At 59.7% G+C, this 25,632-nt stretch overlaps 1 protein-coding gene across 1 annotated transcript; it reads right to left on the bottom strand.

Annotated features, from left to right (window-relative positions):
- Positions 1-936: 936 nt before the first annotated feature.
- On the bottom strand, positions 937-25,106 carry TMEM132E (transmembrane protein 132E). Its single transcript, XM_050981961.1, has 9 exons — positions 25,034-25,106; positions 13,362-14,253; positions 12,395-12,535; positions 8,079-8,271; positions 7,442-7,585; positions 3,522-3,727; positions 2,661-2,940; positions 2,392-2,583; positions 937-1,965 (listed from the first exon to the last, which is right to left on the bottom strand). The coding sequence occupies exons 1-9, from the start codon at positions 25,104-25,106 to the stop codon at positions 937-939; spliced, it is 3,150 nt and encodes a 1,049-aa protein (XP_050837918.1).
- Between the last annotated feature and the right edge of the window lie 526 nt (positions 25,107-25,632).

The raw sequence follows: 25,632 nt of genomic DNA, 5'->3' as shown, positions 1-25,632 counted from the left end.
GCCACCAGCACGGGGGGACCAGGAGGCATTGGGTTATGGCAGTCAGAAGGCACCAGACAGGCTGAGCCTGGCCCCGGGCATCCCTGCTGGGCTGGCACTGGGGAGCTGGGCTGGCACTGGGACACACGGGCCAAGTCCCATTGAGGGTGTCCCCAGGGCACTGGGAAGCCCCCAGACCACATTCCCAGCCCCATTCCAGCAGTGGAATGCCCCTGGAGACCCCAGCGGGGCTGTGGGGTGGAGGGGGCTCAGCACTGGCCCCATGGCTGGGATGGAGGGACAGGCAGGGTGGCCCCACTGGTCACCCCCCAAAGTGCCCAAGCAGCCAGGGAACGGGGCACAGCGGGAATTTGGGGCTGGCACACAGCAGGTGATGGGGACAGCAGTGCCCTGGGCCCGTGGCCATTGTGCCCCCCACTCCTGCCTCCCCCAGCATCACCCAGCATGGGCCAACACCCCAAACACCACGGGGTGACCCAGCACTCACCTCCAAAATTGTGCAACTGAGCGCAGCAAAGGCTGGGGGAGACCCCTGGGGAGCCCTCCCCCACCACCTCCCTGCTGAGCTCCGGGGGGAATCGGGATCTCCCTTTCTCCCAGCCCCTTCCCGGCAGGACCCCCAGCCTCCTCCTGCCCGGGCCACACGCACGCCCTGAGCTGTGCCCCCATCCCCTCATCCCCTCTGCCCTGTGGGCGGCTGGGGGACCACGCTGTGCTGCTGCTCCCTGGGACACCCGCTGGGGAAAGGGGCGAGAACTGAAACAAGGCCCCCCCAGAGGTGCCTTTGGGCGGGGTGAGGACGTGAGATGTGCGGAAGAAGGAGCCGAAGGTGCGTCCGGCCCCGGGGAAGCGTGGTGGCGCGGCGTGGCACGGCGTGGCGTGGCGTGGCACAGCGTGGCGGCCCCTCCCTCCCGCCCCGTCCCCGCTGCCCCTGCGTTAAGCGATCTCCTTGATCCTGCGGATGTAGTTGTGGAGCTCCTCGGGGTCCTGCAGCCCCATGTCCTGGCACACCCATTCCAAGTCCTCCTCATCGGCGATGGGGATGGAGTTGTAGGCCAGCTCGTCCGAGGGCATGGTGGCGAAGGTGGTGAACTTCACCCGCTTCCGTTTGGAGGTGGGTGAGTTGAGCGGGTCCTCGCTCTGGTCCCGCGTGGAGCCCCCCGAGGAGCCGTCCCCGCGCCCGTGCACCTGGCTCTGCACGCTGGTCTGCGAGCTCCCGCTGCTGTGGTGGTCCCCGTGGCAGCAGGTCTGCACGTTTTCCAGCGGGTTCCCCGGGCTCTCGGGCTGCGGGGACAGGTCATTGTGAGCCCTCAAGGGCTGCCCGTTGCCCAGGAAGACCCAGTGGTGGGAGTGGTCCATGTTGGTCTGGCCTTCCGGCGGGATGCGCTTGTGCCGGTACTTCAGCACAAAGACGATGCAGTTGATGAGGAAGACCAAGATGGCCAGGCAGAAGACGCCCAGCAGGGCGTACATCCCGATCTCCAGGTCCGTCAGCCCCCGCGTCACTTGCACGAAGCCGGTGGGGATGGTGGGGAAGTCCTCGGTGGGGTGAGACGCGCTGGACATCCGGCTGTCCTGGCTCGGCTCCGCTTTCCTGTCCACCTCTGCCCGCAGGGTGGTGCTGGCCCCGGCCTCCCCCAGCCCCGGCCTGCTGGACACGTGGTCGTAGTCGTAGGTGGGGTCCTCCTCGGAGCCGAAGTGGACGCGCACGGTGGCCAAGGCCGTGGAGAGGACGCTCTTGCGCTTGGTCTTCTGGCAGCTCTCGCAGATGACCAGCTCCGCCCGCAGCAGCTCCCCCGCGCCCTCGCTCTCCGCCACCACCAAGGGGAACGCCCGGTCCTGGGTCACCGTCACCACCTTCTCGTCCAGGCTGCTCACCACCAGGTTGTAGTCCTTGGGGTCGTACAGGGACAGGGGGGCCGTGGTGCCGTCGCTGTAGGAAATCCACAGGCTCAGCAGCGCTTCCTGCGGGACCAACACAGGCACCGGTTGCCCAGCAGGAGGCCAGTCCCACCCCTTTGTCCATCCCCCATCCACCTCCCCTCCAATCCACCCTTTATCCCTCCATAATCCATCCTGTTCCAACCATTCCCTGTTTTTTCTCCTCAGCCTATTCTTTCCACGTTCCCTGTGCTAGCCCGGGCTCTACCCAAATCCCAGATGTGGCTACCAGAGGCGAGCCAGGAGCTGTAGAGGATTCCATCCCTCCCCTTTGTCCCCACGGTTGTGTCCTGTCCCCTGGCTTGGATCACAGGTCTCTGTGCAGGTTTCTGGGGTGTTTTGGGGTCACCAGGGTGTCACGAGGACAGTGGGTGCTGTGAGGGCAGGATTTGGGAGGAGGGGGCTGCACCCCAAGTTCCCCCCCAAGCCTGGGTGCCTCCCCGGCCTCACCTGCTTGAAGAAGCTCAGGGTTTGCTGCACGGACGTGCGGGCGATGATGGTGTGGCTGTTGCCAGGGCTGGGGTGGAGGGACAGCGAGAGGCTGGAGACCACCTGGGCCTTCAGGTCCGTGATGCTGACCTTCTCCTCCGCCACCGTCACCAGCGTCTCGCCCAGCACCGCCTCCACCAGCGGGGACACCACCTGCAGGGGACGGGGTTCCTGTCACCCCCTGCCAGCCCAGCCAGGCTGGCAGAGGGGGGAAAGGTGGCCAGGGATACCTTGAAGAGGGTGGTCCCTGGCTCCCGCCCTGCCAGCGTGGAGCTGTCCACCATGTGGGCCACCCGCGGGTCGTCCACGCGCATGAAGTCGCTGACCAGGTCTGTGACCTCCACCAGCCAGTCCGGGCCCAGCATGGTGACCACCTGGCCCGTGCCCTCGGCCGCCGTGGTGTGGAACTGGGTGAAGACCTGCAGCGTGGAGTGCTGGTACTGCAGGGCACAGCCCCGGCTCTGCTTCCGCTCGTCCTCATCCTCCTCATGCTCGCTGTCCCGCACCGACCTGCGGGATGGATGGACGGATGGATGGAGGGACAGATGGACAGGGCAGAGGGTGGGAAGTGCTGCCATGCTCCCCACACCATGGTTCCTCAGCCCCTCCCGGAAAGGTGGCCAATGAGGGAAAAACAAGATGTCACCAAAAATGGTGGCTCCTGGGCAAAAGATGCCTGCTGTCCATGAGGGATTCAGGGGATTTAGCAGGAGATGGTGATAGCAGGGTCACCAGCATCTCTGTCCACTCAACAAATGAGAGGATAAGGTATCCCTGCTTGGGATGGACACCTGGAGGTCTCTAGACCTCAGAAAAGGGACTTGGGAGCTTGTCTGTTCCCAGTTTCATCCACAGAACTTTTGACCACTGCCGAGGAGGGATGTTCTCCACCAGCCTCACTGTTAAATTTATTCCTTCCCCATAACCTGTGTCCATGACCTTTCCCCTTTCCACCCAAAACCCCTGAGATGCCCCTGTCCCCACCACCTTTAAAACCTCCTCATGAAATAACTGAGCAAGACAATTAACCCATGACCACCACCTCCACCTCGCCTTCTCCAGGCCGGCCAGTGCAGCTCCTCAGCACCCACCTCCTGTCCGGCAGGATGGGCACCCTCCAGCCCTTGACCTGGCTCAGCCGGGCGTCCGAGAGCTCGATGTGCAGGGGCAGTTTGGGCACCCACACCGTCATCTCCAGCGGGGCGGACAGGTGCTCGTAGGTGAAGGTGACCCGGGCGCTCATGGAGCCCCGCGACTCCTTCCCGCTGACGAAGACGTAGTCACAGCTGCTGGAAACCTGTGGGACAGGAGAGGGTGGGGATGGTCCTGTAGGCATGGCAGAGATGCTGGCGGGAGGCTGGAAGAGCAGAATGTCACCCAGCATGAATCCAGTTCATGCCCCTGGAGCAGGGATGCTCCCTCCTCCCGGAGATCCTGCTCAGAGGGAGGTCCACACCCCGTGTCCACCCTGCAAAGTGTGCCCTGACCCAGGTCCTCCTGAGATACAGATCCACACTTTGTGTCCACCATGCAAAGTGTGCCCTGACCCAGGTCCTCCTGAGATACAGATCCACACCTCGTGTCCACCATGCAAAGTGTGCCCTGACCCAGGTCCTCCTGAGATACAGATCCACACCTCGTGTCCACCATGCAAAGTGTGCCCTGACCCAGGTCCTCCTGAGGCACAGATCCACACCTCGTGTCCACCATGCAAAGTGTGCCCTGACCCAGATCCTCCTGAGATACAGATCCACACCTCGTGTCCACCATGCAAAGCATCCCTTGGCCCAGGTCCTCCTGAGGCACAGATCCACATCTCGTGACCACCATAAAAAATGTCCCCTGACTCAGGTCCCCCAGCCAGCCCTCATTCTCTCTCACCTCACCAAGTACCTCCTCTTCATGTCTCAGCTCCTCTTTGGCCTCCACACTAAATCCTCCCTCAGCTAGAGGCACCCATGGGTGCTTCACAGAGGTTGCAAATTGCTCAACCTGGAATTTTGCCCCAAAATCTCCTCCAGAGGAGGCAGCAAGCACAGACCCCTCTCATTCCTGTCCCCACTGGTGCCTTGTTCCCATCCCTCGTGCTCACCCTAGAGCAGGATTCCTGTGGTTTGAATGAATCCTCCTGAACCTCTTCTCACTCCTCCTCTTTTAATTCCCACTTACTCAAATGCCATTGGTGAAATTCATTATGAAACAAATCCATCCTGCAGGGAGGTCACTCATTACCACCACCTGAGCCAACAAAGGAGCTCAGGGGACACCAGGCCAGCATCTCCCAGGGTTTGAGCTCAGCTCACCAGCCAGCAGCTCCTTCCCAGCCCCAGTGGCAGAGGACAACCAGAAGGGGACTCCAACCTCTCATCTGCAGCAGCCCCATGGCCCAACCCCAATCCCCTGTCAGGAATTGCATCTGATTTGTTGGATGCTGGAGGAGAGCAGAACCCGTTGGCTCAGCCAGCAGCACTGAGCACCTGAAGAGCACAGAAGAGCTGATCTCCAGCAGTCGGGAATCTCTGGATTCTCTCATGGCTGACAAAGGGCTGAGGCCAGGCTGCAGGTGACAGCAGTTGACAGTGGTGGTGACAGCATCCCTGTCTCTCTCCCAGCCTATTCCTTGAGCACCTCTGGGCAAACAGATGCAGGAACTTTGCATTTCTGAGCCCACGGCAGGGTTTGACTTCTACAACAGCTCCAGGAGCTCAGTGCACGGTGTCCATGGTCCCCTGGGGCTGGTGGAGGAGGCAGAGCTCCTGGGAACATCCCTGAGCCCAGGAGGGAAGGGCGATGCAGGAGGGTTTGTTCCTTGTCTTCCTATCCGAGGTACCAGCTCAGCAAGTCTGACAAGACAATCTCATCCGTGGCGAGGCAGCGCCTGAATAAAGATGAGCTCCCAGGTGACTCCTGCAGCAGAGGATCTCTGGATATTGTGCCATTTATCACAATAAACACGATGGGCTCCGCTTGCTTTACCTCGGCTAATAAACCCCCCGGCACCTCCTTCTGGGCACCACTTGCTCTGCACCCGGGAGGGGGTCGAAACTATGACAACAAAAAATCCCTGCACACCAGGCCTGTCCCGAAGATGGAGTGACTGCAGATTAGCTCGGAAATGAAGCTTGTTCGGGGAAACTTCCCGGATTTACGGCCAGGTGTCAGGAACAGAGAGGCTGAGGGCTGCCTGGGCTCCCAGCCAAGGCACCGCTGCCTCCGCTGCTGTGGCCAGGAGTTCCCAGCTTGGCACGGGGACAGGTGTGGGATCAAGGGGACAAGTGTTCTCCAAAGCCCACAGGAATGGGGAGAGCCACCATGGTGCTGGTGGTGGCTGTGGGTGAGGAGGGTCCCTGAGGATTGGTCCCATTGAACTCCTGGAAGGGTCTCCAGGGAATGTGGAATATGGAGCTCTCTGAAGGGTCACACACAGGTGAGGTTGAGCATCTCCCACTCCCTGTGTGACCCTCCACAGCCCACATTTTAAAAATGGGGGGTGATTTCCACACTCCCCTGAGTGGTGATGTCCTCCTGTACACCTTTGTCACCACAGAAGGGGACGAGCATGACAACTCCCACTCATGCTTTCCCACCACATCCTTCAGAGCCACGTCCGCACCAAGCCCAGGACAAATTCCACGTTACACAAGAGAGCAACCACCAGGGAGCCACCCCAGAGCGGGGAGAGGCAGCTCCCCAGCCCGCCCTCACGTTAAATTATTTCCAGTAACAGATAGCACATCCCACTCCGTAAGCTGTGATTTATGGAGCAGGTTTAGAGCCCTGACACCGCAATCATACTCCCCGATCTCAGCAGGTAACTGAGAGCTCCCTCGGAAATGAAGCTCCAACACAAACACCAAATAACTCAGCAAGAAATTGCGCAGGGCTGCGAGCGGGATGAGAGCCGGGGCCGGAGGGCTGCTCCCTGCATCATTCATCCCAGCTCCTGGGCATGTGCCTGCTCCCCCCAGGCCTGGGGACAGAGTGTCAATAGATTTATGAGCAGAAAGGCAGCGCATTAAACAGTTTAAGTGTCTTGGAGTCCATCCTGAAGTGTATTATTGCTCCAGTGTTTTATCACACTGGGGAGGACTGGGCTCCATAAATTAGAGCCGGTCCTGTAAATCCCACGGATGTGAGTTTTAGTCAAGAGTTTGGGTAAGCACTTTGTGGCACTGGAATTCCCCTATGGAGAGCAAATCCCAGCAGGGACAGAGCTCTGCCATCACCCCTGTGGCAAAGAGAACAAGGGGCTACAGCCTCCTGGAGAATCCAGACGCCTTCCCTGCCTCTGCCCAAGGCAGCAGAGCATGGAAAGGCAGAGCTGGCTGGGTGCATGCAGGGAGAGGGGTGGGAGGTGTTCAGGAGAAGGGAATGATGTCTGGGGGCGGATGGATGGATGGAAATGGTGGCAGAGTGACACGGGCAGGTGGGCAGATGGATTTATTCAGGGACAGAAAAATGTATATGGATGAACAGGACTGGTGATGGAAAATTGGAGGGTTGGAGGATCAGGGGCTGCCTTGGGGCTGTGGCAGGGAGACTTTGGCATAGGGCCCATCAGCACCTCTCCCACCTGGATCTTCCCCCTCAGCTCCTCTTTTCCCTCCATCATTCACATCTCACCAATCCCTTGATCCAATCAGGGCACCAATGTCACTCCAAGGCCTGGTGCCAGCGCTGCTGGGAACGTGCAGCTCAGCCCACAGTGACAATATTTCCCCTTATCAGCACTAACTGTTGTGATAACCCACAGTCATTGCTGCTGCCTGCTGCCAGCGTGGGAGCATCCCATGGCCTCTCCAGGGACAGTGACAAAGTGTCTTGTCCTTCTCCCAACAGAGCCCAGGGAGAAGCTTGCACAGTCTGGAGCCACCAAGAGGCTGACACTTGGTTTGGGTGGGCTTGTGAGCCAATCAGCTCAGCCACCAGCCCCAGCCCAGGGCGCTGTTGGGGTCAGCACTCCTGGAAGAACCCCAGCCACTCATGAGGGTCACAAGACACCCACACCCACCTTGATGATGTCCTCGTTGTTGGACTTGCACTCCACCATGGCCGAGACGTCCACGATGACGCCGCTGAGCTCGATGGCAATGACCTTCACGGGAATGGCCACCGTGCGCCCCGTCAGGATGGCTGTGTTGATGATCTCGGTGTCCTGGGGGTGGCATGGAAAGGGCACCATCGTGTTAGAGGGCAGAGAAGGACCTGGGTGGGTTGGGATGGAGGGATGGTGGGAGGGATGGATGGAGGGATGGAGGGAGGGATGGATGGATGGATGGATGGATGGATGGATGGATGGATGGATGGATGGATGGATGGATGGATGGATGGATGATGAGTGGAATGAGGGATGGATGGATGGATGGATGGATGGATGGATGGATGGATGGATGGATGGATGGATGGATGGATGGATGGATGGATGGATGGATGGATGGATGGATGGATGGATGGATGGATGGATGGATGGGTGGATGGGTGGATGAATGGGTGAATGGGTGGATGAATGGGTGGATGAATGGGTGGATGAATGGATGGATGAATGGATGGATGAATGGATGGAGAGGTGCTATAGGGCAGGTGGTCCATCCCTCAGGGGGTGCCAGCCCCTCAAAGCAGGTAACAACTGAGAGCAGGAACCTGCTCACCATGGCCAGGGGCACGATGGCCCTGATGTCCCTCTGGATGACCGTCAGCTCCGTGACCACCTTCTCCAGGTCGGGCGGGGGGTTGCGGCCCCGGTAGTCGATGTGCCACATGATGCGGCGCGTCACCGACTGGCTGGTGAAGTTCTCCATCTCGAAATCCAGCTGCATGATCTCAGACGAGGAGTCCCCATCCCTGGGCAGGGGGACAGGAGGAGGGGACAGGGTGAGGTGGCTGTCCCAAGTCCCACAGATGCCCTGGGATAAGCACCAGGCCACCAGAGTCCCCAGCAGGTGTCCTTGGTGTCCCCAGGCTGCCAAGGGGGACTGGCAGTGGGCGCCACCCAAACGCAGCAGCCCTGACCCCACCTCTGCAGAGGCTGCTCCAATGGGATCCTGCAGATTCCCACAGGAATCTCCCTGGTGGGAGAGAGAAATGTTTTTCACCACCTTCCCCAGCAGGACCAAAACCTCATCCGCTCTGCCAGGGCTGCTGGGTGACATCAGAGGGTGGGCATGTGGCCATGGCCTCGGGGGACAGTGGGTGGCTGCAGGTGCTGGCCTTGTCTCCCTGAGTCCATCTTCCCAGCAGTGTGGATGGATTTACTGCTCCTGCCTGGCCTACCATGTCCCACAGGTCAGATCCCGAGTATCCCACACCCAGAGCACTCAGGAATGACAAACAAGTGTCAACACATGAGCTCAGCCCAAGCTGGTGACTTTGCAGGCCTTTCCAAGGGGATCCCACAGGGAAACTGAGTCACAGGAGAGTTTCAAGCCCACACAGTGGGTGGGACAGCACTGAGCTGGGACATGGGACAGGGCTGTCCCCAGCCTGTGAGGGAGGATGGGCAAGGGACAGGGGAGAACAGCCTGGGACCATCAGCTCAGCAAACACACACAGATTAATGCCAGGGCTGAGGACAGCAGGACATGGAGCTAAAGGACAGGGTGGACACCACCTCTGGGTTGTCCCCAAGGCAGGGCATCATGGCTTGGACACAACCCCACAGCTGCAGCATAAATTATTCCTGCACTCCATCCCTACAATCAAACCTCCCCAGACCTGATCCTGCCCTCGCAGCTCTGCAAATCCTTGGAGTGACGCAGGGTTCAACCTGCCCCAAGTCAAACTTCACTGCTCCCCAAAAGCTGAACAGCCCCAGAGGAAACCCCAGAGCCCCCACAAACCACAGCACTGGTAAAAGCCCCCCAGAGCCAGCGAGGAGGGGAGGAGAAGTGAAATTCCAGTGGGAGGGAAGCCAGGACTGGCTCCAGTTTCATCTCAGTGCAGCAGCAATTGAGAAGGTCCCATCGATCTGGGGATGCAGGGCGCAGCTGGGTTTCTCTCTAATCAATATCTAATGAGTGACAGGGAGCAGGGAGAGAGCAGGGCAAGAAGCTGGAGCTGCTCCAGGCCACGGCAAGCCCTGATCCCTGCTCCCTTCTCCCTCATCCCACAGCAGCTGTGAAGGGCTTTGCAGTGGAGCAGATCCACAGGGGCTGGTGGGGTCTTGCTCTGCCCCAAGGCAGCTCTGGGGATCAAGAGGAATCACCGAAGGCCACAGAGTTTAAAAAGCAGATTTGGCTGCTCTCCCAGTGCCAGGAGTACCAAACCCAGCTGGGAAGAGGCAGGTCCAAAGGCAAAGCAGAGCCAGAGGTGGTGTGGCAATGGGACTCCTGGCTGTGGAGTGCCCTGAGGTGTCCCAGGAGCACTGCCAGGCCCAGCCACCACCCTGTGCCCTCCCCCAGCACCACCTGCTCTGAACAGACAGGAGCCAGGCTGCCATCATTGGGGGAACAACTCAGGATGCAGCTGCTGGGCTGTAAAACACCCCAAACTGCCCATTCTGACCCCAAAACTCAGGGCTCGCAGCCCCTCCCTGCACAGCCAGTGCTGCCAAAAGCCCTCAGGGCTCCAGCGAAGCAACTCCTCTGTTTGCACAGCCTGGAGGGCAACATGGCTGGGAGTCATTCATCCTCTCCATTCCGTTAATATTTGATGGAGTTGTTTGTCTAAAAGGTGATTGTAATCACTTGAAATTCCTCCCCCGCCTCTAACCTTTGCAGGCTGATTGGAAGCGGAGCTGGCAGCGGGAGAGGGGGAAGGGAGAGAGGATCCTACTGCTGGCAGCTCTGCTCTGGGTGCCAGGGAGGGGACAGGAGGCTGGTGGCCCTGGGGACACTCCTGAATCAGCCATGGGGCGTGGCTGCTTTTCCTGACTATGGTTAGGGTTACACCTAGGGTGAGTGTCTCAGAAACCACAAAGCCCAGAGCTCCAGGCACACTGCAGCTGGGAAAGCCATCCCAAGGGAAGCACAAAACTGCCACAACATGCCTGCCTCCATGGCTTTTTCCTTGGAAACAACCCTGGCCCAGGGCTGCTTTTACTGACAGGGGTTAGGGTTAGGGTTAGAGCTAGGGTTAGGGTTTTCAAACCAGAAAGCCCAGAGCTCCAGGCACACTGCAGCTGCCAAAGGCATCCCAAAGGAACTCAAAACTGCCACAACCTCACTGCCTCCATGGCTTTTTCCTTGGAAACAACCCTGGCCCAGGGCTGCTTTTACTGACAGGGGTTAGGGTTAGGGTTCCACCTAGGGTTAGGGTTCCATCTAGGGTTAGGGTTTTTAAACCACAAAGCCCAGAGCTCCAGGCACACTGCAGCTGCCAAAGCCATCCCAAGGGAAGCACAAAATTGCCACAACATGCCTGCCTCCATGGCTTTTTCCTGGGAAACAGCCCAAGGCAAGGGCTGCCTTTACTGACAGGGGTTAGGGTTAGGGTTCCACCTAGGGTTAGGGTTACGCCTAGGGTTAGGGTTTTGAAACCACAAAGCCCAGAGCTCCAGGCACACTGCAGCTGCCAAAGCCATCCCAAGGGAAGCACAAAACTGCCACAACATGCCTGCCTCCATGGCTTTTTCCTTGGAAACAGCCCTAGGCAAGGGCTGCTTTTACTAACAGGGGTTAGGGTTAGGGTTACAGCTAGGGTTAGGGTTTTCAAACCAGAGAGCCCAGAGCTCTACAGCTGTCAAAGGCATCCCAAGGGGAACTCAAAACTGCCACAACCTCACTGCCTCCATGGCTTTTTCCTTGGAAACAATCCTGGCCCAGGGCTGCTTTTACTGACAGGGGTTAGGGTTAGGGTTAGAGCTAGGGTTAGGGTTTTTAAACCACAAAGCCCAGAGCTCCAGGCATGACTGCAGCTGCCAAAGCCATCCCAAGGGAAGCACAAAACTGCCACAACATGCCTGCCTCCATGGCTTTTTCCTTGGAAACAGCCCAAGGCCAGGGCTGCCTTTACTGACAGGGGTTAGGGTTAGGGTTCCACCTAGGGTTAGGGTTTTGAAACCACAAAGCCCAGAGCTCCAGGCACACTGCAGCTGCCAAAGCCATCCCAAGGGAAACTCAAAACTGCCACAACCTTGCTGCCTCCACGGCTTTTTCCTTGGAAACAGCCCTGGCAGGTTTCAGTGCTGGGGGTGCATTTTGGAAGCAGCAGGATGGGGTGAAGGAAAATCTGCTCTAGTGGTAAGAAAGGGGTTCTGCAGGGCTTTGGAGGTCACACGAGGGTAGGGAGAGCTGAGGAGATCTTCCTCCAAGAGACCGGCCCCAGATTAGCTCAGTTTTGGGGTGGAGGACAGAGATGTGGGGAGATTTCCTGTGGCAGAGGACAGGAATGGCATGAGCACATCCCGTTGCTTTCACCCAGCTCCTGGAGACACTTGTGTCCCTTTCTCCAAGGCACAGAGACATCAGTGTTGTTTTCCAGCACTTCAGAACCTTTCCTGCTGCTGTTTTTGACCCCATGCCCACCCCCTGCCCCCACATGCCATGTCCTGCCAGTCTCACATCTCCCCTTCAGGCTGAGAACCCTCTGAGGTCCCAACTTGGCTTTGTGGGTCCTTTCTCCTTCAGTTCCATCTCCAGGGCTCTCCTCAGCTGCTCTTTCCCAGAGCCTCAGGAATGTGTGAGCCGGGCAGAACTGCCTGTTGCAGGGGCTGATTGGATCCTGCTCCCCATCCAACACCCATCCATCACTTTAGGGCTCAGATGGGACCTTGCCTTTCTCCCCTTCCTTCCCAGAGGAGACACCAGGAGAGACAGCAAAGAGCTGCTGCTTCTCACAGCATTAAAACCTAAAAACAAAATTAAAATTCTTCCATCCCAGTCTAAGGAATCCTCCATAGCTTCCCAACTCAGCCCTGAAATCCTCATTTTCCCCTGCCAGCGCCCAGGTGGCACTGCAGCCACCAGGGAGAACTGCTCCAGGCCCAATCCCAGCACTCCCCCGGCATTCCCAGAGGTGCAGCCCTTACCTGGGTCCGGCCCCATCCACCCTGGACACGTCGACGGTGGCAGTGGAGTGTTTGCCACCCGTCAGCAGCTCCGAGCTCACCAGCCACTGCCCGCTCCTGGACTTGGTGCTGAGCAGGTTCACACCTTTCTTGGCCTTCACCCTGCAGAGAGCAAGTCAGGGATGGATCCTTGCCCTCAGGCACTCCTGGATCCCCCCTCCTGGGATACCCTGCCATGGCACAGGTGGAGTTTTTTCCCTGATCCCTTCAGGCTGTGGGAAGCATCACCCAGGCTGGCAGCAACATCCCATTCCAGCTCCTCTTTCATGGCATTTTGTCCCTTCAATCACTGCTCCAGCAGGATTTTGGACCCCCAGCCCCAGTGCTGACCCCAGGCATTGGGCACCCCTGGGGTGAAGGACAGGGGAGCCTGGAGCAGCACCTCCCCCATTCCAGGGGCTCCCTGCTGGTCCAGAGGCCACAGGGACACTTGCAAGCGCCCTTTGAAGAGGTGTGGCCTGGGCTTGTGTCCCCATCTTTAGGGACATGCAGCGATGGGGGTCCCCCCTGCACACCTGCCCACATTGGGGGTCTCAGCACCTCCTGCCCACCACCCCATTCTGCTCCCACCTGGTTCTGGGGCAGGGAGGGGATATGGGGGGCCCCATTCACACCACAGCAGCCCCAGGGCCGTACCACACCTTGTCCCCAAAGTGGCTGGGAATAAAGCCAGAGCTGCGGGCAGGATCCCAGTGCAACTGGGAACGCTGGGAGAGCAAAGGCAGCAGGGCACAGAGCCCGTGCAGAGATGTCCTGCGTGGACAGCCCTTCCCTTTCCTGCAGGAAGTTCCCACTGCAAACCCACATTCCCGATATTCCAGACCCGCTCCAGCCTCCAGCAAATCCTGCAAACACCACACCCTCCCGCAGCTGCTTTTCCACACCCACCCCTTGGCAAAAGGAGCGGGAAGAGCCTCAGGGGCCTCACCTGAGGGTGAAGTGCTCCACCGTGGAGTTGGACATCAGGTAGAGGAGGATGCTCAGCACCTCCCCCGGCTTCAGGGGCTTGTCGGGCAGGCGGATGAAGACGTTTCCATCCAGGTGATGCTCCTGCAGGGCGGGCCCGGGCGGGGGCTGCAGGAGGCTGACGCTGCCGATGCGCAGCAGCGGGTGCTGCGTGGGACCCTCGGTGCGAGCGCCGCCGGCCCCGCGGCGAGCGGCCGCGTCCCCGAGGCACTGCCCGGCGCCGTCGGGAGCGTGCAGGGTGTAGTACAGCTCAACCTGCTGGCTCTCCCCTTCCAGGGTTTCGGGGCTCTTCCTCCTGCCCAGCGGCACGGCCGAGGGGCCGAACCAGGCGTGGGGCAGCTCGGCCTGCACCAGGCACATGGCCAGGCTGCCCCGCAGCCGGCAGGAGCTCTTGAGCTCGCGGGCGTCGCGGAAGGCGTGGAGCCGCACGCAGGGCAGCCGGTCCGTCACGTCGAAGTCATCCCAATCCCGGCCGGCCACGTAGAAGAGCACTTGGACCACGGGCTGGCTGGCCACCAGCCGGGGCTGGACGATGAAGGCGCGCACCTTCCAGTTGACGGTGAGGCGGTCGGGCACCTCCAGGGTGCTGGAGGGCTGCAGGTGCTCCTTGGGCAGCACCAGCCCCGTGCTGAAGGGTCCCAGGGTGACGTTGAGGACGGGCAGCTCCTTGGTCTGGAAGACGACGAAGGGCTCGGAGCGCTGCAGAGGGGCGCTGCCGTTGCCCGCCGGGCTGGCTCCCAGCTCCTTGAGGAAGAAGGCCAGGCGGGTGTTGGACAGGCGGTAGCTGACGGGCAGCAGGATGGCACCAGGGGGCTCGGCGGGCTCGGGGCTGGGGGCTGGGCCCTTGGCGTGGGCTGCAGAGGGGAGGGAGAGTGCTGGTTAGCATGGGCATCCTCTCTGGAACAGCTCCTGAGCAGGGGATGCTGAGCCAGGCACGAGCGGAGCGAGGAGGAGTTTGAGTTTCAGCCCGCAAACCTCTGAGGAGGGCAGCAAGAGCCTGGCTGGGTTTCTGTGCCACAAGGCAAAAATGCAGAAGATCCCGGGAGGTCGAGCAGGATTGTGCCTCCTGACGGGTGTCAGCGGCCTCACCAAAGCCACACTCATGGGATGGGGTGTCCAGGGTGTGCTGAAGCCACCTCCAGCCTCGTGTTGTCCCTGGGGAGCCCAAAGCACTGGTCACCCTCCCCAGAACTGCCTGAACCAGCACAAACCCTTCCACAGAAACAGCAGCTCCATCCTTCCCAGCTCCATCCCTGCCTCCCAAGGCACAGATGCTGAGTTTCTCCAGAGGCTCACGACCAAAAGTTACACCCAGGTTAATTTTTGGCTGGCAGATCCCACCATGTATTTATTATTAGCATCAAGGCTTTTCTTCTACTTCCAGCTCCTAGATCATCCAGGGAAGGTGGCTAAATCAGCCCTCAGATCTGCTCTGTCCCCACACCTGCCTTAAGATTGGTGTCACAGCCAGTCTGTCACCTGCCACCCACCCAGGGATGTCACCTACATTCTGCTGTCCCCATGTGATAAACCTGTCCCAGACCAAATTATCCCAGACCTGGTGGAAAGGTGACACAGATTATGTTGGTGCCACTTTGTGCAAACCCCAGCAGCACCCAGGACCCTTCAAAACTCCCCTTTTGTCCTTCATTTTGATCAATTTTGCCTTAATAAAATAACCCCAGGGCTGGCAGAGCAGGGAGCCCCTGCCAGCCGAGGGGCAGAGCTGTCCGAGCCCCTCGCACGGATCCGGTTACCGCGCTGCGAGCAGAGGGAAAACCCATGGAAATCTTCCTGGGAAAGGCGGCTGGCGCCCGGCACGCGTTGTGCTGGCAGCTGCGGGAGCCTGGAAGACATCTCAAGGTCTTTGCCTTCTCCAGCGGCTGCCAGGAATTCCCAGGAGGGCTGGATCCCCCCCCCCCGCTCCCCGCATCCCCTGCTCCCGGCGCTGATTGCAGCCGCTCCCAAGCGGCTCCCGAGCAGCAGAGCCCAAATTACCAGTGTCAAACGGCGAGGAAAGGTGGGGATGTGACGGCTCCGCTCCCGGCAATCACTCCGTCCCCCTTCCCCACAGGCGCTTTGGAGCGTGCCAGGACCCGGAGGAATTTTCCAGCCCTGAAAATTTGCCCCAGGCGCTTTCCTCGGGGCTCAAGGGATGCAGGAACCCCCGGCCCAGCCGGGGAGGTCTCTGCTGCCGGGCACAGGGGGGGTTAAGCAGCTTAGAGGGCTCATAAAAGGATTAGCACAGGATACGGGACAGGCAGAACCCGCATCCCGGGATGGAAGCTGTCCCGGAGCCAGGCAGGGAATTCCCCGGGGCTGTGGGAAATGCTGGGGATACTCTGCCACATCTCCAGCCCCTGCCACCCCATCCCACTTGCTCTGCATGTTTTCCCATCTCCCGGAGAGCCAGGAGCTGCAGGAGAGGTGCTAAACCCTGGGAAGCACCTTTGGGTGCCCCTGGGCTCAGTGACACCAGCACTGCTCCAGAACCAGCAGCTCTCTGCCCTCGGGATTCATGGAAGTTGTTTTCTGCTGTGAAGGGTGAAGGTTTGCATCCTCCTGCCATCCCCAACAGGTGGAAAAGGGAATTTTTTTTCCAAGGCCTGAGATTATTTCAGGAAAAGGATCCAGCAGCTGGAGTGACACAAGCTGGACCCACTTGGGTACAGGGAAAAGGGCTCTGCTTAACCCACAGATTTCAGGCCTTCAGAAGCTCCAGGGTTCACAGCAGGATCAGGACATTTCACAGGGAAACCCACCCAAATCCCACCCAGCTCACTGCCCAGCACAGCCCTAAGCAGAACCCAGCCTTGAGGGGCTGCAGAATTTCTGGTGTCACCCTCGAGCAGGGGACAGGGGAAGCTCAGTGCCACCCTGGTGAGCACCCAGTGCCTGCAGTGAGGGGCACTCTCTGTCACCCACCCTCTGTCACAGGGTTTGGGTGCGATTTGGCCCCTCCAGCACCCAGCTCCTCCCTCCCTCCGTGGGGATTCTCTGCTGGATAATCAGAGCTGGGTGTAGCAGGGCGAGGAAAGCGCCTCCCAAACTCGTTTTGGTGCCACAATGGGGACACGCAGGGTGGCACTGTCACCGAGCGCTGCGCTCCGGCCGTGCCAGCTGGGGCGGGGACGGGGACAGGGACAGAGCCAGGCTGGGCTGGAGATTAATGGCATGGCCATGATTAGTTGAGCGCCGGCGGATTGGCGGCACCCAGGGAAGCGATTTCCTTCCCAGACAAAATGCATTTAAATGATGCTCTAATCTGTAGCCGGGAGGGGACGGGAGCGGCGCCTCCCTTCCCTGGCCCTGAACTAATCCTGCCAGGACCGGGTCTAACCCAGGCTGGAATTACAGGGACGGGAGGGAAGGAGAAGGGAGGCAGGAGGTGTGTGGAGGAATAGGGATAAATAAAACAGGAGGGAGAATAAAGGATGGATGGGGGTCAAAAACGGCTGGACAGCAAGAGGACAGCTCCAGGATGGGGGGAAGGGAAAAGGGAAGGGAAAGGGAAAGGGAAAGGGGAAGGGGAAGGGGAAAGGGAAGGGGAAGGGGAAGGGGAAGGGAAAGGGGAAAGGAAAGGGGAAAGGAAAGGGGAAAGGAAAGGGGAAAGGGAAAGGGGAAAGGGAAGACCCAACAACTCAAGAGATGGAAGAATGGTTGCCTGGAAGGAGACAGGAAGGATGGACAGACAGCCCAGCTCAGCAGACTGCAGTCCCCACCCGCTGTCCCCAGCCCCCGCCCTCCTTCCTTGTCACCCCCAGGAGGGGAGGTGGCCTCAGGTCCCCCTCTGGCCGGGTCTGGGGGACCGAAGGGTTAAGCCCTGCCGGCTGGCTCTGCTCTGCAGCCCTGCTGCCGCTGTGGTGAGCGGGATTTGCAGCACCTGACCTGCATTCCGGGTTTATTGGGCCGGCACTGAGGGGCCCATATGGCCCTTCCAGCCCGGGCAGCCAGAGCACAGCTCTCCGTGCCTGGCCACATCCCCACTGGCCCGGGGGCTTCCCGAGCCCCCCGGGCTGAGGAGCCACCCCCAGCCCCACGGCGGGACGGGGTGGGACTGCCGGGTGTCCCCTCGGGAAGCTGAGGTGACCTGCCCAGATGTAAATACACAACCGGTGACCCCTTTGTGGAGCCCCACATCTGCCCTGCCAGATGTGCCCCAGACACGGGGCCAGATGGGCCGAGCTGCTCTGCCCGCCCTGGAGGGCACGTGGGGACAGTGGCAGCACCCTCCAGCCCTGCCTTAAATCCCAGACCTGGAAAAAACAGCACCAAAAGCCCCTGCACATCCTCCCAACATCGGGCAGGGGAAAGCCCTGTGAAAATAAATTCTTCCTCATGTTTTGCCAGTCCTGGGGAAGAGCTCGGAGCAAACCCAAACTCCTGCAGGGATGGGAGGTGACAGCAGCACAGGAGGTGGCAAAGCCATCCCAGCAGAACCTGGGTGGGCTTTTAGGGAAAATCCAGGGTGACATCATCATCATCATCATCATCATCATCCCCATCCTGATGCAGGGGATGCTGGGCTGGGCCAGTCTGGCGGAGAGGAGCCTGATGGGCAGACTGGATGGAGCCACCTTGCTCAGCCACCTTGCCCTCCTGCCCTGAATCCCCAGAAAATGGGGCATGGGCAGAGCCTCCCCATCCTGCTGCCTCCATCCCTGCTCTCTAGGGCTGGAGACCTTCCTCCTCCTCCTCCTCCTCCTCTTGTTCTCCTGCTCCAGAAGCAGCAGCTTAGCCCAGCCCAGCTGTCGGCCCTGGGGATCACTGCAGCCACGCTCCAGGGGGGAATCTTGATCCTGGCTTATCCCCTGGGCCACAGCGGGGGCTCCCGGGGCTATATCCCCACTTATGGGGGGAAGGCACACAGGGAAAGCCCTGGAGAGGAGGGAGGGGAGGTTTGAGGTCAGCCCAGGAGGGTTCAAAGCTCTCTGGATGTTAATGGGTGGCACTGGGGGCTCGGAGGATCGAGGGATGGATGCAGCTCCAAGGAATGTGGGACTCCAGGCCCAGCTCTCACAGTTCCTGCCAGGTTCCCATGGTGGTCCCAGCTGGAACAAGGCAGGAGAGATGTCCCTAAAGCAGTGACTTGAGCTGCCATAGTGACAAAGCCACCCCAAATGCCCAGGGAGGGATGGAGGGGCTGTCACTGTCCCTGCCAGAGGGCTCCACCCCAGCTCCCACCCCGGCTCAGGGTTCCTGTGGAGGGGTTTTTGTGCCCACCAGTCCCCAGGACCACCAGTGCTCCTTATCCCCAGCTCCAGTGCCATTCCAAGGTGACAATTTTAGCTGTGAGCAGGGTGGTGATGGCAGGACACACCCAGAGGAGTCAGTGGGGTGATGGATCCCCCCAAAACCCCGAGCACCAGGAGCCCCCAGAGAGGACACCCAGCCTGGTTATTCCCCACAGGACATCAGCATGGACCTCTCACTTCCCTTTGCTTCCACCCCATTGCCCTGAGCATCCTGTGGATCCCAGGCCCAGCCCCAAAATCTGCTGGTTCAGGCTTTGCCACCCCATCCATCGGGACCAAGCACGAAGGGAAAACAGGCTGACAGCAGCCCCAAATACCTGGGATGTGCCACATCTGGAGCTCCTAGAGATGCCCCACAGCTGGAGGTGGTCCCAGGGAAGGGTCAGGCTCAGACATCTCCCTACCTGCCCTGGGAATCCCTTCCCTCCTCATCCCACAGCACCGACCGTGCCACCCTCCACTCCCACCCCAAACACCCTAAAAAACAACAAAAGGGGAGAAAAGAATCCTCCAGGCCTCCACAAAATCTCAGCCAGCCCCAGCATGTGCCCCTCTCCACTCCACACTCCCAGAGTAAAGCAAAATAAAAGAGCCAGGAATTAAATACCAAGCAAAAGTAGAAAATACAGAGAGACCCCTCATGGAAACCTCCAAAACATTCCCTGCAGGCAGAGCCTTGGAAATTGGTTTTGGTGACATAAATGACAACAAGCTCCCCCTTCCCTCTGCTGCATCCAGAGCCTCCATCTCCAGTCCCAGTTAATTGGAACTCAATTAAGTGAATAATTGTTACAAATGTGGAATCACCTTCCCCTGGCGCAGCAGGGAGAGCGTGGGAAGAGCAGGATGCAGGGATGCTCCTGGAACTGTCCAGGAGCCATGGCAGGGATGAGCTGGGAATTCCCATGGATCTGAGGCTAAACTGCTTCCCAAAATCAGCCTGGGGTTGGAATTGAGTGGGAGCTGGATGGGATTGGAGTCCTGGGATTGGAGTCCTGGGATTGGAGTCCTGGGAGCAGCAGGAGTGGATGCTCTGACACAGGGCTGTGCCTGGTGGGCTTTTCTTGTAGATTCCTGAGAATTCTCCCTCTCCCAAAAGTCCAGCCTGGCTTTCCCATCAGCAGGAGCAATAAAATCCAGTAACAGTGGTGGGACATATCTTGGGATTTTTTGGGGGGGAGAAGAAGCATGGAGCAAAAGGGAACCATTCCAGCAGTGCCGAGGGCTGCGCTTCCCCCAGGAAATTAATAAAAAGGAATAAACAAAACAGGGAAGGAAAAAACCCAACAAGCCAGAGACCTAAAGGAATAAATAAATATGGCCTAAATGGGATGTGCCGTGCAGAGGCACAGCCTGCCATAAATTCCTGGAGCCAGCAAGGCTTTTACACAGCAGCTACTTTGGAGCAATTTCCACAAATCACACAAGGGACAGGCTGGGGGACAGGGAGGAGAAGGCCTTTCCAGAGGAGGGAGGGAAAAGAAGAAATTAATTAAAAAGGAGGGGATAAAAAAAGGAGAGGGAAGTGGGTGATTATGAATGTCCAAAAAGGAATGGGAGGGGAAATACCCCGGGATAAACAGGGCAGCCCCAGAATGTTCTGTGGGGCTGCTGGCTGGGGGAGCCCCACGCTGGGAGCAGCCCTGGTGGCTTCTCCTGAAAACCACCCTGGGGAGCCAGAAATGGGAATCAGGGACAGGGACAGCAGCTCTCAAGGGACAAACCCCCAGCAGCCCAGTGTGGAGACAGAGGCACTGCAGGCACATCCCCAAGGCCACGTGTCCAGCTCGGATCACCCCATCCCCTCTCCATCCCTTGCCAGCAGGGCCAGGAGCAGGAACATCCCCCCAGCACCCTCTGAGCACCGAATTTGTCCCCAGGCTGCCCTCCCCAGCACTCCAGGCTGTGCCCAGCAACCCCTTCCAGAAGGATTCTGTGCCTGCTCCCTCCTTTCCCTCTGGTGGAACGTGGTGGAGCCGGATTCAATTCCAGAGGATTTTCCAAGGGAAATCCAGCCTCAGATCTCGGGTCTGGGGTCCAACATCAGCCCCAGATGCCCAAAAGCAGGGCTGGGAGCTGGTACCAGCTCAAACACAGCTGGAATTCACCCCCTTGCCTGGCTCCAGGAGAGGAGCTGATCCCGGAGCCGCACCGAGCTGGCAGCAGCAGGGATTGCATTTCCAACCTGATTTATCCTCCAGAGCAAAAACCACAGCTTCTCCTTAAAGGAAAAATAAATGAAAAATTAATTCATTCCCATGTTTTGCCAGTCCTGGGGAAGAGCTCTGAGCAAACCCAAACTCCTGCAGGGGATGGGAGGTGACAGCACCACGTGAGGTGGCAAAGCCACCCCAGCAGCACCTGCTTGGGCTTTTAGGGAAAATCCAGGATGAGAAATATTATCCAGGTGGTGGGAAAATGCTCACCAGAAGGTGACAGTGGCTTCAGAAGACTGAACTGGCCTTGCTGATGGTGTCCTCCCAAGGCCAGGGCAGAGGTGAGGGGGGATGAGGGACATGGGACAGGCCAGGAGCAGCAACAGGTCAGGGAGCAGCTCAAGGAAAAGGGAGAGGCACATCCTGAGGAGCAACCTCTGCGTGCCAGCCCTGGGGTGCTGGTGGCACAGGTGACAGCCCAGCAATCCCCCTGCCCAGCTGGTGCCTCCCCAGACGTGGCTGGAGGAGCCCAGATCTCCCAAATTCCACTCCAGCCTCCTTTTCCCTGGGGAATGAGCAGCAGGACTGCCTCACTCCACCCACTGAACCATTTCTCCTTCTGCCACCACCACCTCCAGGGGAGGTCTCATCCCCAGAGCCACCTCTGGTGTCCCCAACCCCATCCCACGTGTCCCACCCCAGGAGCAGCCACTTCCCTGCCTGCCTGGGGGGGCTGCTCGTTAGCAGAGCCACGTATTTAATGATAAAAGATTCTGATTAGATTAGCAGGAGTGACCTTTTCCAGATGGATGGGACACTCCTGTGGTGGCAGTGACGGGCGCCATGTGGGAGGGGACACCCAGAGCTCCCACACACCCAACATTATTTTGGCCAGGCAATGCAGGAGCCAAAACAATCAGGTTGTGCTGTCTGAGCAGCCCTTCCCTCACCCACCATCCCCCAGGGTGATGCCACTTCCCCCATGACTCCCTCCACAAGAGGCTCTGGAGCTGGGATCTGCTGATGGAATGTTTGGGATCCTCAGTTTTCCTTTTTTTTTGGTCTTTTTTAGGAGGCTGAGGAGCTGGGAGAAGGACCTCAGCAGCTGGAGTGGTTTAAATAATAGCACCTCCAAAAAAAAAAATAAAATTCTCAAGGAAATAGCCAGGTTTCCAAAAGTGCCTGAGCAATCCCCATCCCCTGCCTCAGTTTCCCCCAAAAGGACAGGTCTGGATGAGGACCAAACCCTGTGGCTTCTGCTCCCCAAAATCATTGCTCAAAGGATCTCACTCAGCCTTTTCCCTTCCCTCAAAAACATCAGGAGGGCAAAAGGGAGAGAAGAAAGGACAATTTCCCAGGGGGCTGCCCAACCTCACACCCCTAAATGCCAGCATTGGGCTGGGATTTCAGGTATTGGGGTTTGGGGGAGCTGGAGCGGGTTTTGGGGTCCCAAAGGGGCACTCCAGAGCCAAAATCCAAAAGGAATATCCCTTTCCTGTGGCACCAAAGGTAAAACTCGTGCCAGCTTTAACCCAGCTCAGAGGCCCGGTCCTCCCTCCTCACCCACCTGCCAAAAATCCTATCGCCCTTCCCTGCTCCTGGGAACGCTCAGCTGCCCCGAGCCCATCCCAAAAGCCGGCCTGGGGGCTGCAAACCCCGGGCGGGGGTCCCGGGGCACATTCCCGGTGTTCCCCGAGCCCAGGCGGGTGTAGGTTCCCGGTTCCCGGCAAGTTATGGCACATCTCCACCTGCTGGTGCGAGAGCCCCGCAGCTGGAGCTGCTGACAGGGACGGGCACGGGGCACGGGGTGTGTCCCCCGCTGGGTTTGGGGGGTCCGGGATGGACCCCCCGGCAGGGATGGAGCCCTGGAGCACCATCCTCCTCCTCCTCCAGGATCCCACAGGCCGGGGGTGTGGGGACAGCCAGGGATGGATACACGGGGAGGGCAGCACAGCCCAGCAGTGGGATGGAATGGGATGTGGGATCCAGCCCAGGACCCCAAACCTGCCCGGAATTCTGGCACAGGATCACCCCAGCAGAGCCTCCAGACTCGTTTGGGAGCAGGGAAACTGAGGCATGCTGCAGGGAGGATGCAGAGCCCAGGTTCAACCCTACAGACAGCTGAAATCACCCCATAAACCCATCAATCCCCCGTGCTGCATCCCAACAGGTCCCAACACAACTGCACCGAGCAGACACCACCAGCATCCACGCTCCACACGTCCATCTGTCCATCCTGCCACCCTGGGGCCATCCCAACCCAGAGATGCCAAAAAAAAATCACCCCAAAATTCCCATTTCTGGGAGCAGCTGATCCGGGGCCTCGGCCAAGCAGCTCCCGGGGAGCGAGGCTGGCACGGAGGGCTGCTCTTAAATAAAAAACAAGGGGAAAAGGGAAAAAGGGAATGAAAATCCTGCGAGCAGGAGAGGCGGGCACTGCTTCACCGCGGGCTGACCCCGCCGCCAGCCCGAGCCATTTGGAAGGAGCGCTGGAGAATCGGGAGCTCTCGGCCGCTTTTTCCGCCTCCTTCCGAGACCTTTATTTGTCCACGAAAGGCCAGAGAGGGCAGCTGAGCGTCCTGGAAGGGGAATAAAAACTCCTGGCTGAGGTTTCCCTTCCCGTGGGCGCAGGCAGGACGGCCAGCCCTGGCACGGGCCACCCTCGCCCATCTCCCGGTGGCACCGGGGGCCCCCCAGTGACAGGGACATGGCATCCCCAGCCCAGGGGACACGTCCAGGCCTGACCCTGTGGGTTTGTGGGGTCCCAGCAGCAATGGGGGATCAGAAACCCCCAGGAGGGGATGAGGAGCAGGGGGCACGTCCAGCCCCTGCAGCAGAGGCCGTTCCCCGTGGATCACATTCCCACAGGGATGCTTCCCACAGCCCAGGCAGACAGCTGGATCTGATCCAGGGCAGCGGGGCAGGGGGAGATCCTGCTTCCCTCGAGGCTGCCAGACCCCTGAGCTGGTGCTCCCAACGAGCTGTGCCAGCAAAGCCTGCCCAGGGAGCATCCCAGGAACAGGCTGGGGTGGGAACAGGGAGCTCTGCCACCCCTGAGGATGCTACGGAAAGTTGTGGCTCCACAGCCTGGAGCATCCCTGCTCCTCCACTGGGCTCTGAATTTCCAGGGTGGAAAACCCCTTCCAGCCCCCATCAATGCTCCCAGCATCCCCCTCCTCATTATTTCACCCCTCCTCAAGCTCCTCCAAGACCCTCGGGTGCTGCAGTTGCTGGGAGAGCCCTGCCTGAGCCCCCAGAGCGCCTTGGCAGTGGGTGGCTGGTGTGACACAGAGCCAGGCACGGTCCAGGGATCCCTGCAGCTCCTGGAGGGATCACTTGGGCCAGGCAGTGTCCCCAGGACACCCCCAGCCCGAGCCCAGAGCCAGGTGTACCCCCAGACCGCAAACAGCCCCCACTTTCTGCTTGGCCAGGCTGGGGAGAGCGGCTTCGGCCAGGGCACGATTTTAAATGGAAAGCACCCACAAAAATCATTCCTGGAAACCAATCCCGTGTCCCTCGGGACTGTGACCCCTCGCTGGCCCGTCCCAGCCCCCAGCAGCAGGTGCTGTCACCGGGGCAGGCCGGGATGTCACCGCAGCCCGGCGGTGGCACGGCAGCGCTTGGGATGCGACTCAGAGCAAGGGGGTGCAGGGCCCCCGAACCGCACGGGGGGGAGAAGGAGGGAGGGGGATGCCAGGGGCTGCACCCCCACCCCAAAACGCTGCCACCCGGGCAGAGCCTGCCCAGCAACTCGGCGTGGAGCGGGGAAGTGTCTGGGTGGGGGTCAGGGGGATCAGCGAGTGGATAATAGCGGATAAACCCCTGATCCTGCCGCTAAAGCAGCTCTGCATTAAGGAGACAAGATTCGGGAGGGGTGGGGGGGTCAGGGGACACCCCCTCGCCTCGTGTGTCCCCCTGCCACCCAGCTGGCAGCCCAGGCTCAGCCCAGCCCGCTGCCAGCGCTCACAAGCACAAGCTGTCATTTTATTAAGCCAGGAATAAACTCTAATCTTCACCCGTTTGGCTTTGGGGGGGCACGGAGGGAGTCAGGGAGGGGTGGCCGTGGGAGGGGGGAGCCAGGCAGGCACGGAGGGGCCGGGGGTGCCCCGGGGAGGGGGGGGGGGGGGCAGATGGTGCAGAGCCCCGTATTGCAGGCATGTATAACACAGAGATGGATTTGTAAATATTGCCCCCTCCCCATCTCCCCCGGTGCCAGCACTTACCGGGGAGCAGCAGGGAGCACAGGCAGCAGAGCAGCGCGGCCGGTCCGGGCAGCATCTTCTCCAGAGAGGCCATTGCAAGGTGGGGGACAGCCAGAAAAAGCGAGGGGGAAGAAAAAAACCCGAGGCACCCCAGCGGCGAAAAAAAAAAAAAAATTAAAAAAAAAATAATAAAAGGAATCCAAACCAAGCACCGAAAAAACCCGCAGAAATCCCCCTAAATCCAACCACGTGCGAGCCGGGAGCAGCAGCCAACGGCGGAATTTGGGGAGGGGGAGGAACCGGGTCAGGTTGGGGGGGCTCGGCTTTGCCCCCCCCCAGCTCAGCGAGCAGAGCGCCCCATCTCCGGTCCCCCACCCCTCCCCACCGCGCACCCCAAAGCTGCCGCAACCCCCCCCCAGCGCCTGCAGGGCGGCCGGGGGAGCGCCCAGCCGGCGGGGGAGGGTCTCCCTCCTCTTCCTCCTCCTCCTCTTCCTCCTCAGGAGCCGCGAGCGGGGGGAGCAGAGCACGTGGAACCCCCTCCCGGAGGCAAAAGCAGCCCCGATGTGCCGATGGAGGATGATGCTGCAGGGTGCGGGTCGCCAGCCCCCCCCTGCACGAGG

The sequence above is a fragment of the Serinus canaria genome, chromosome 19 (assembly GCF_022539315.1).
Source record: "Serinus canaria isolate serCan28SL12 chromosome 19, serCan2020, whole genome shotgun sequence".
In the NCBI taxonomy this organism is placed as follows: Eukaryota; Metazoa; Chordata; class Aves; order Passeriformes; family Fringillidae; genus Serinus; species Serinus canaria.
The sequence above is the reverse complement of the archived record's forward strand: the minus strand, read 5'-3'. Positions and strand labels throughout refer to the sequence as shown.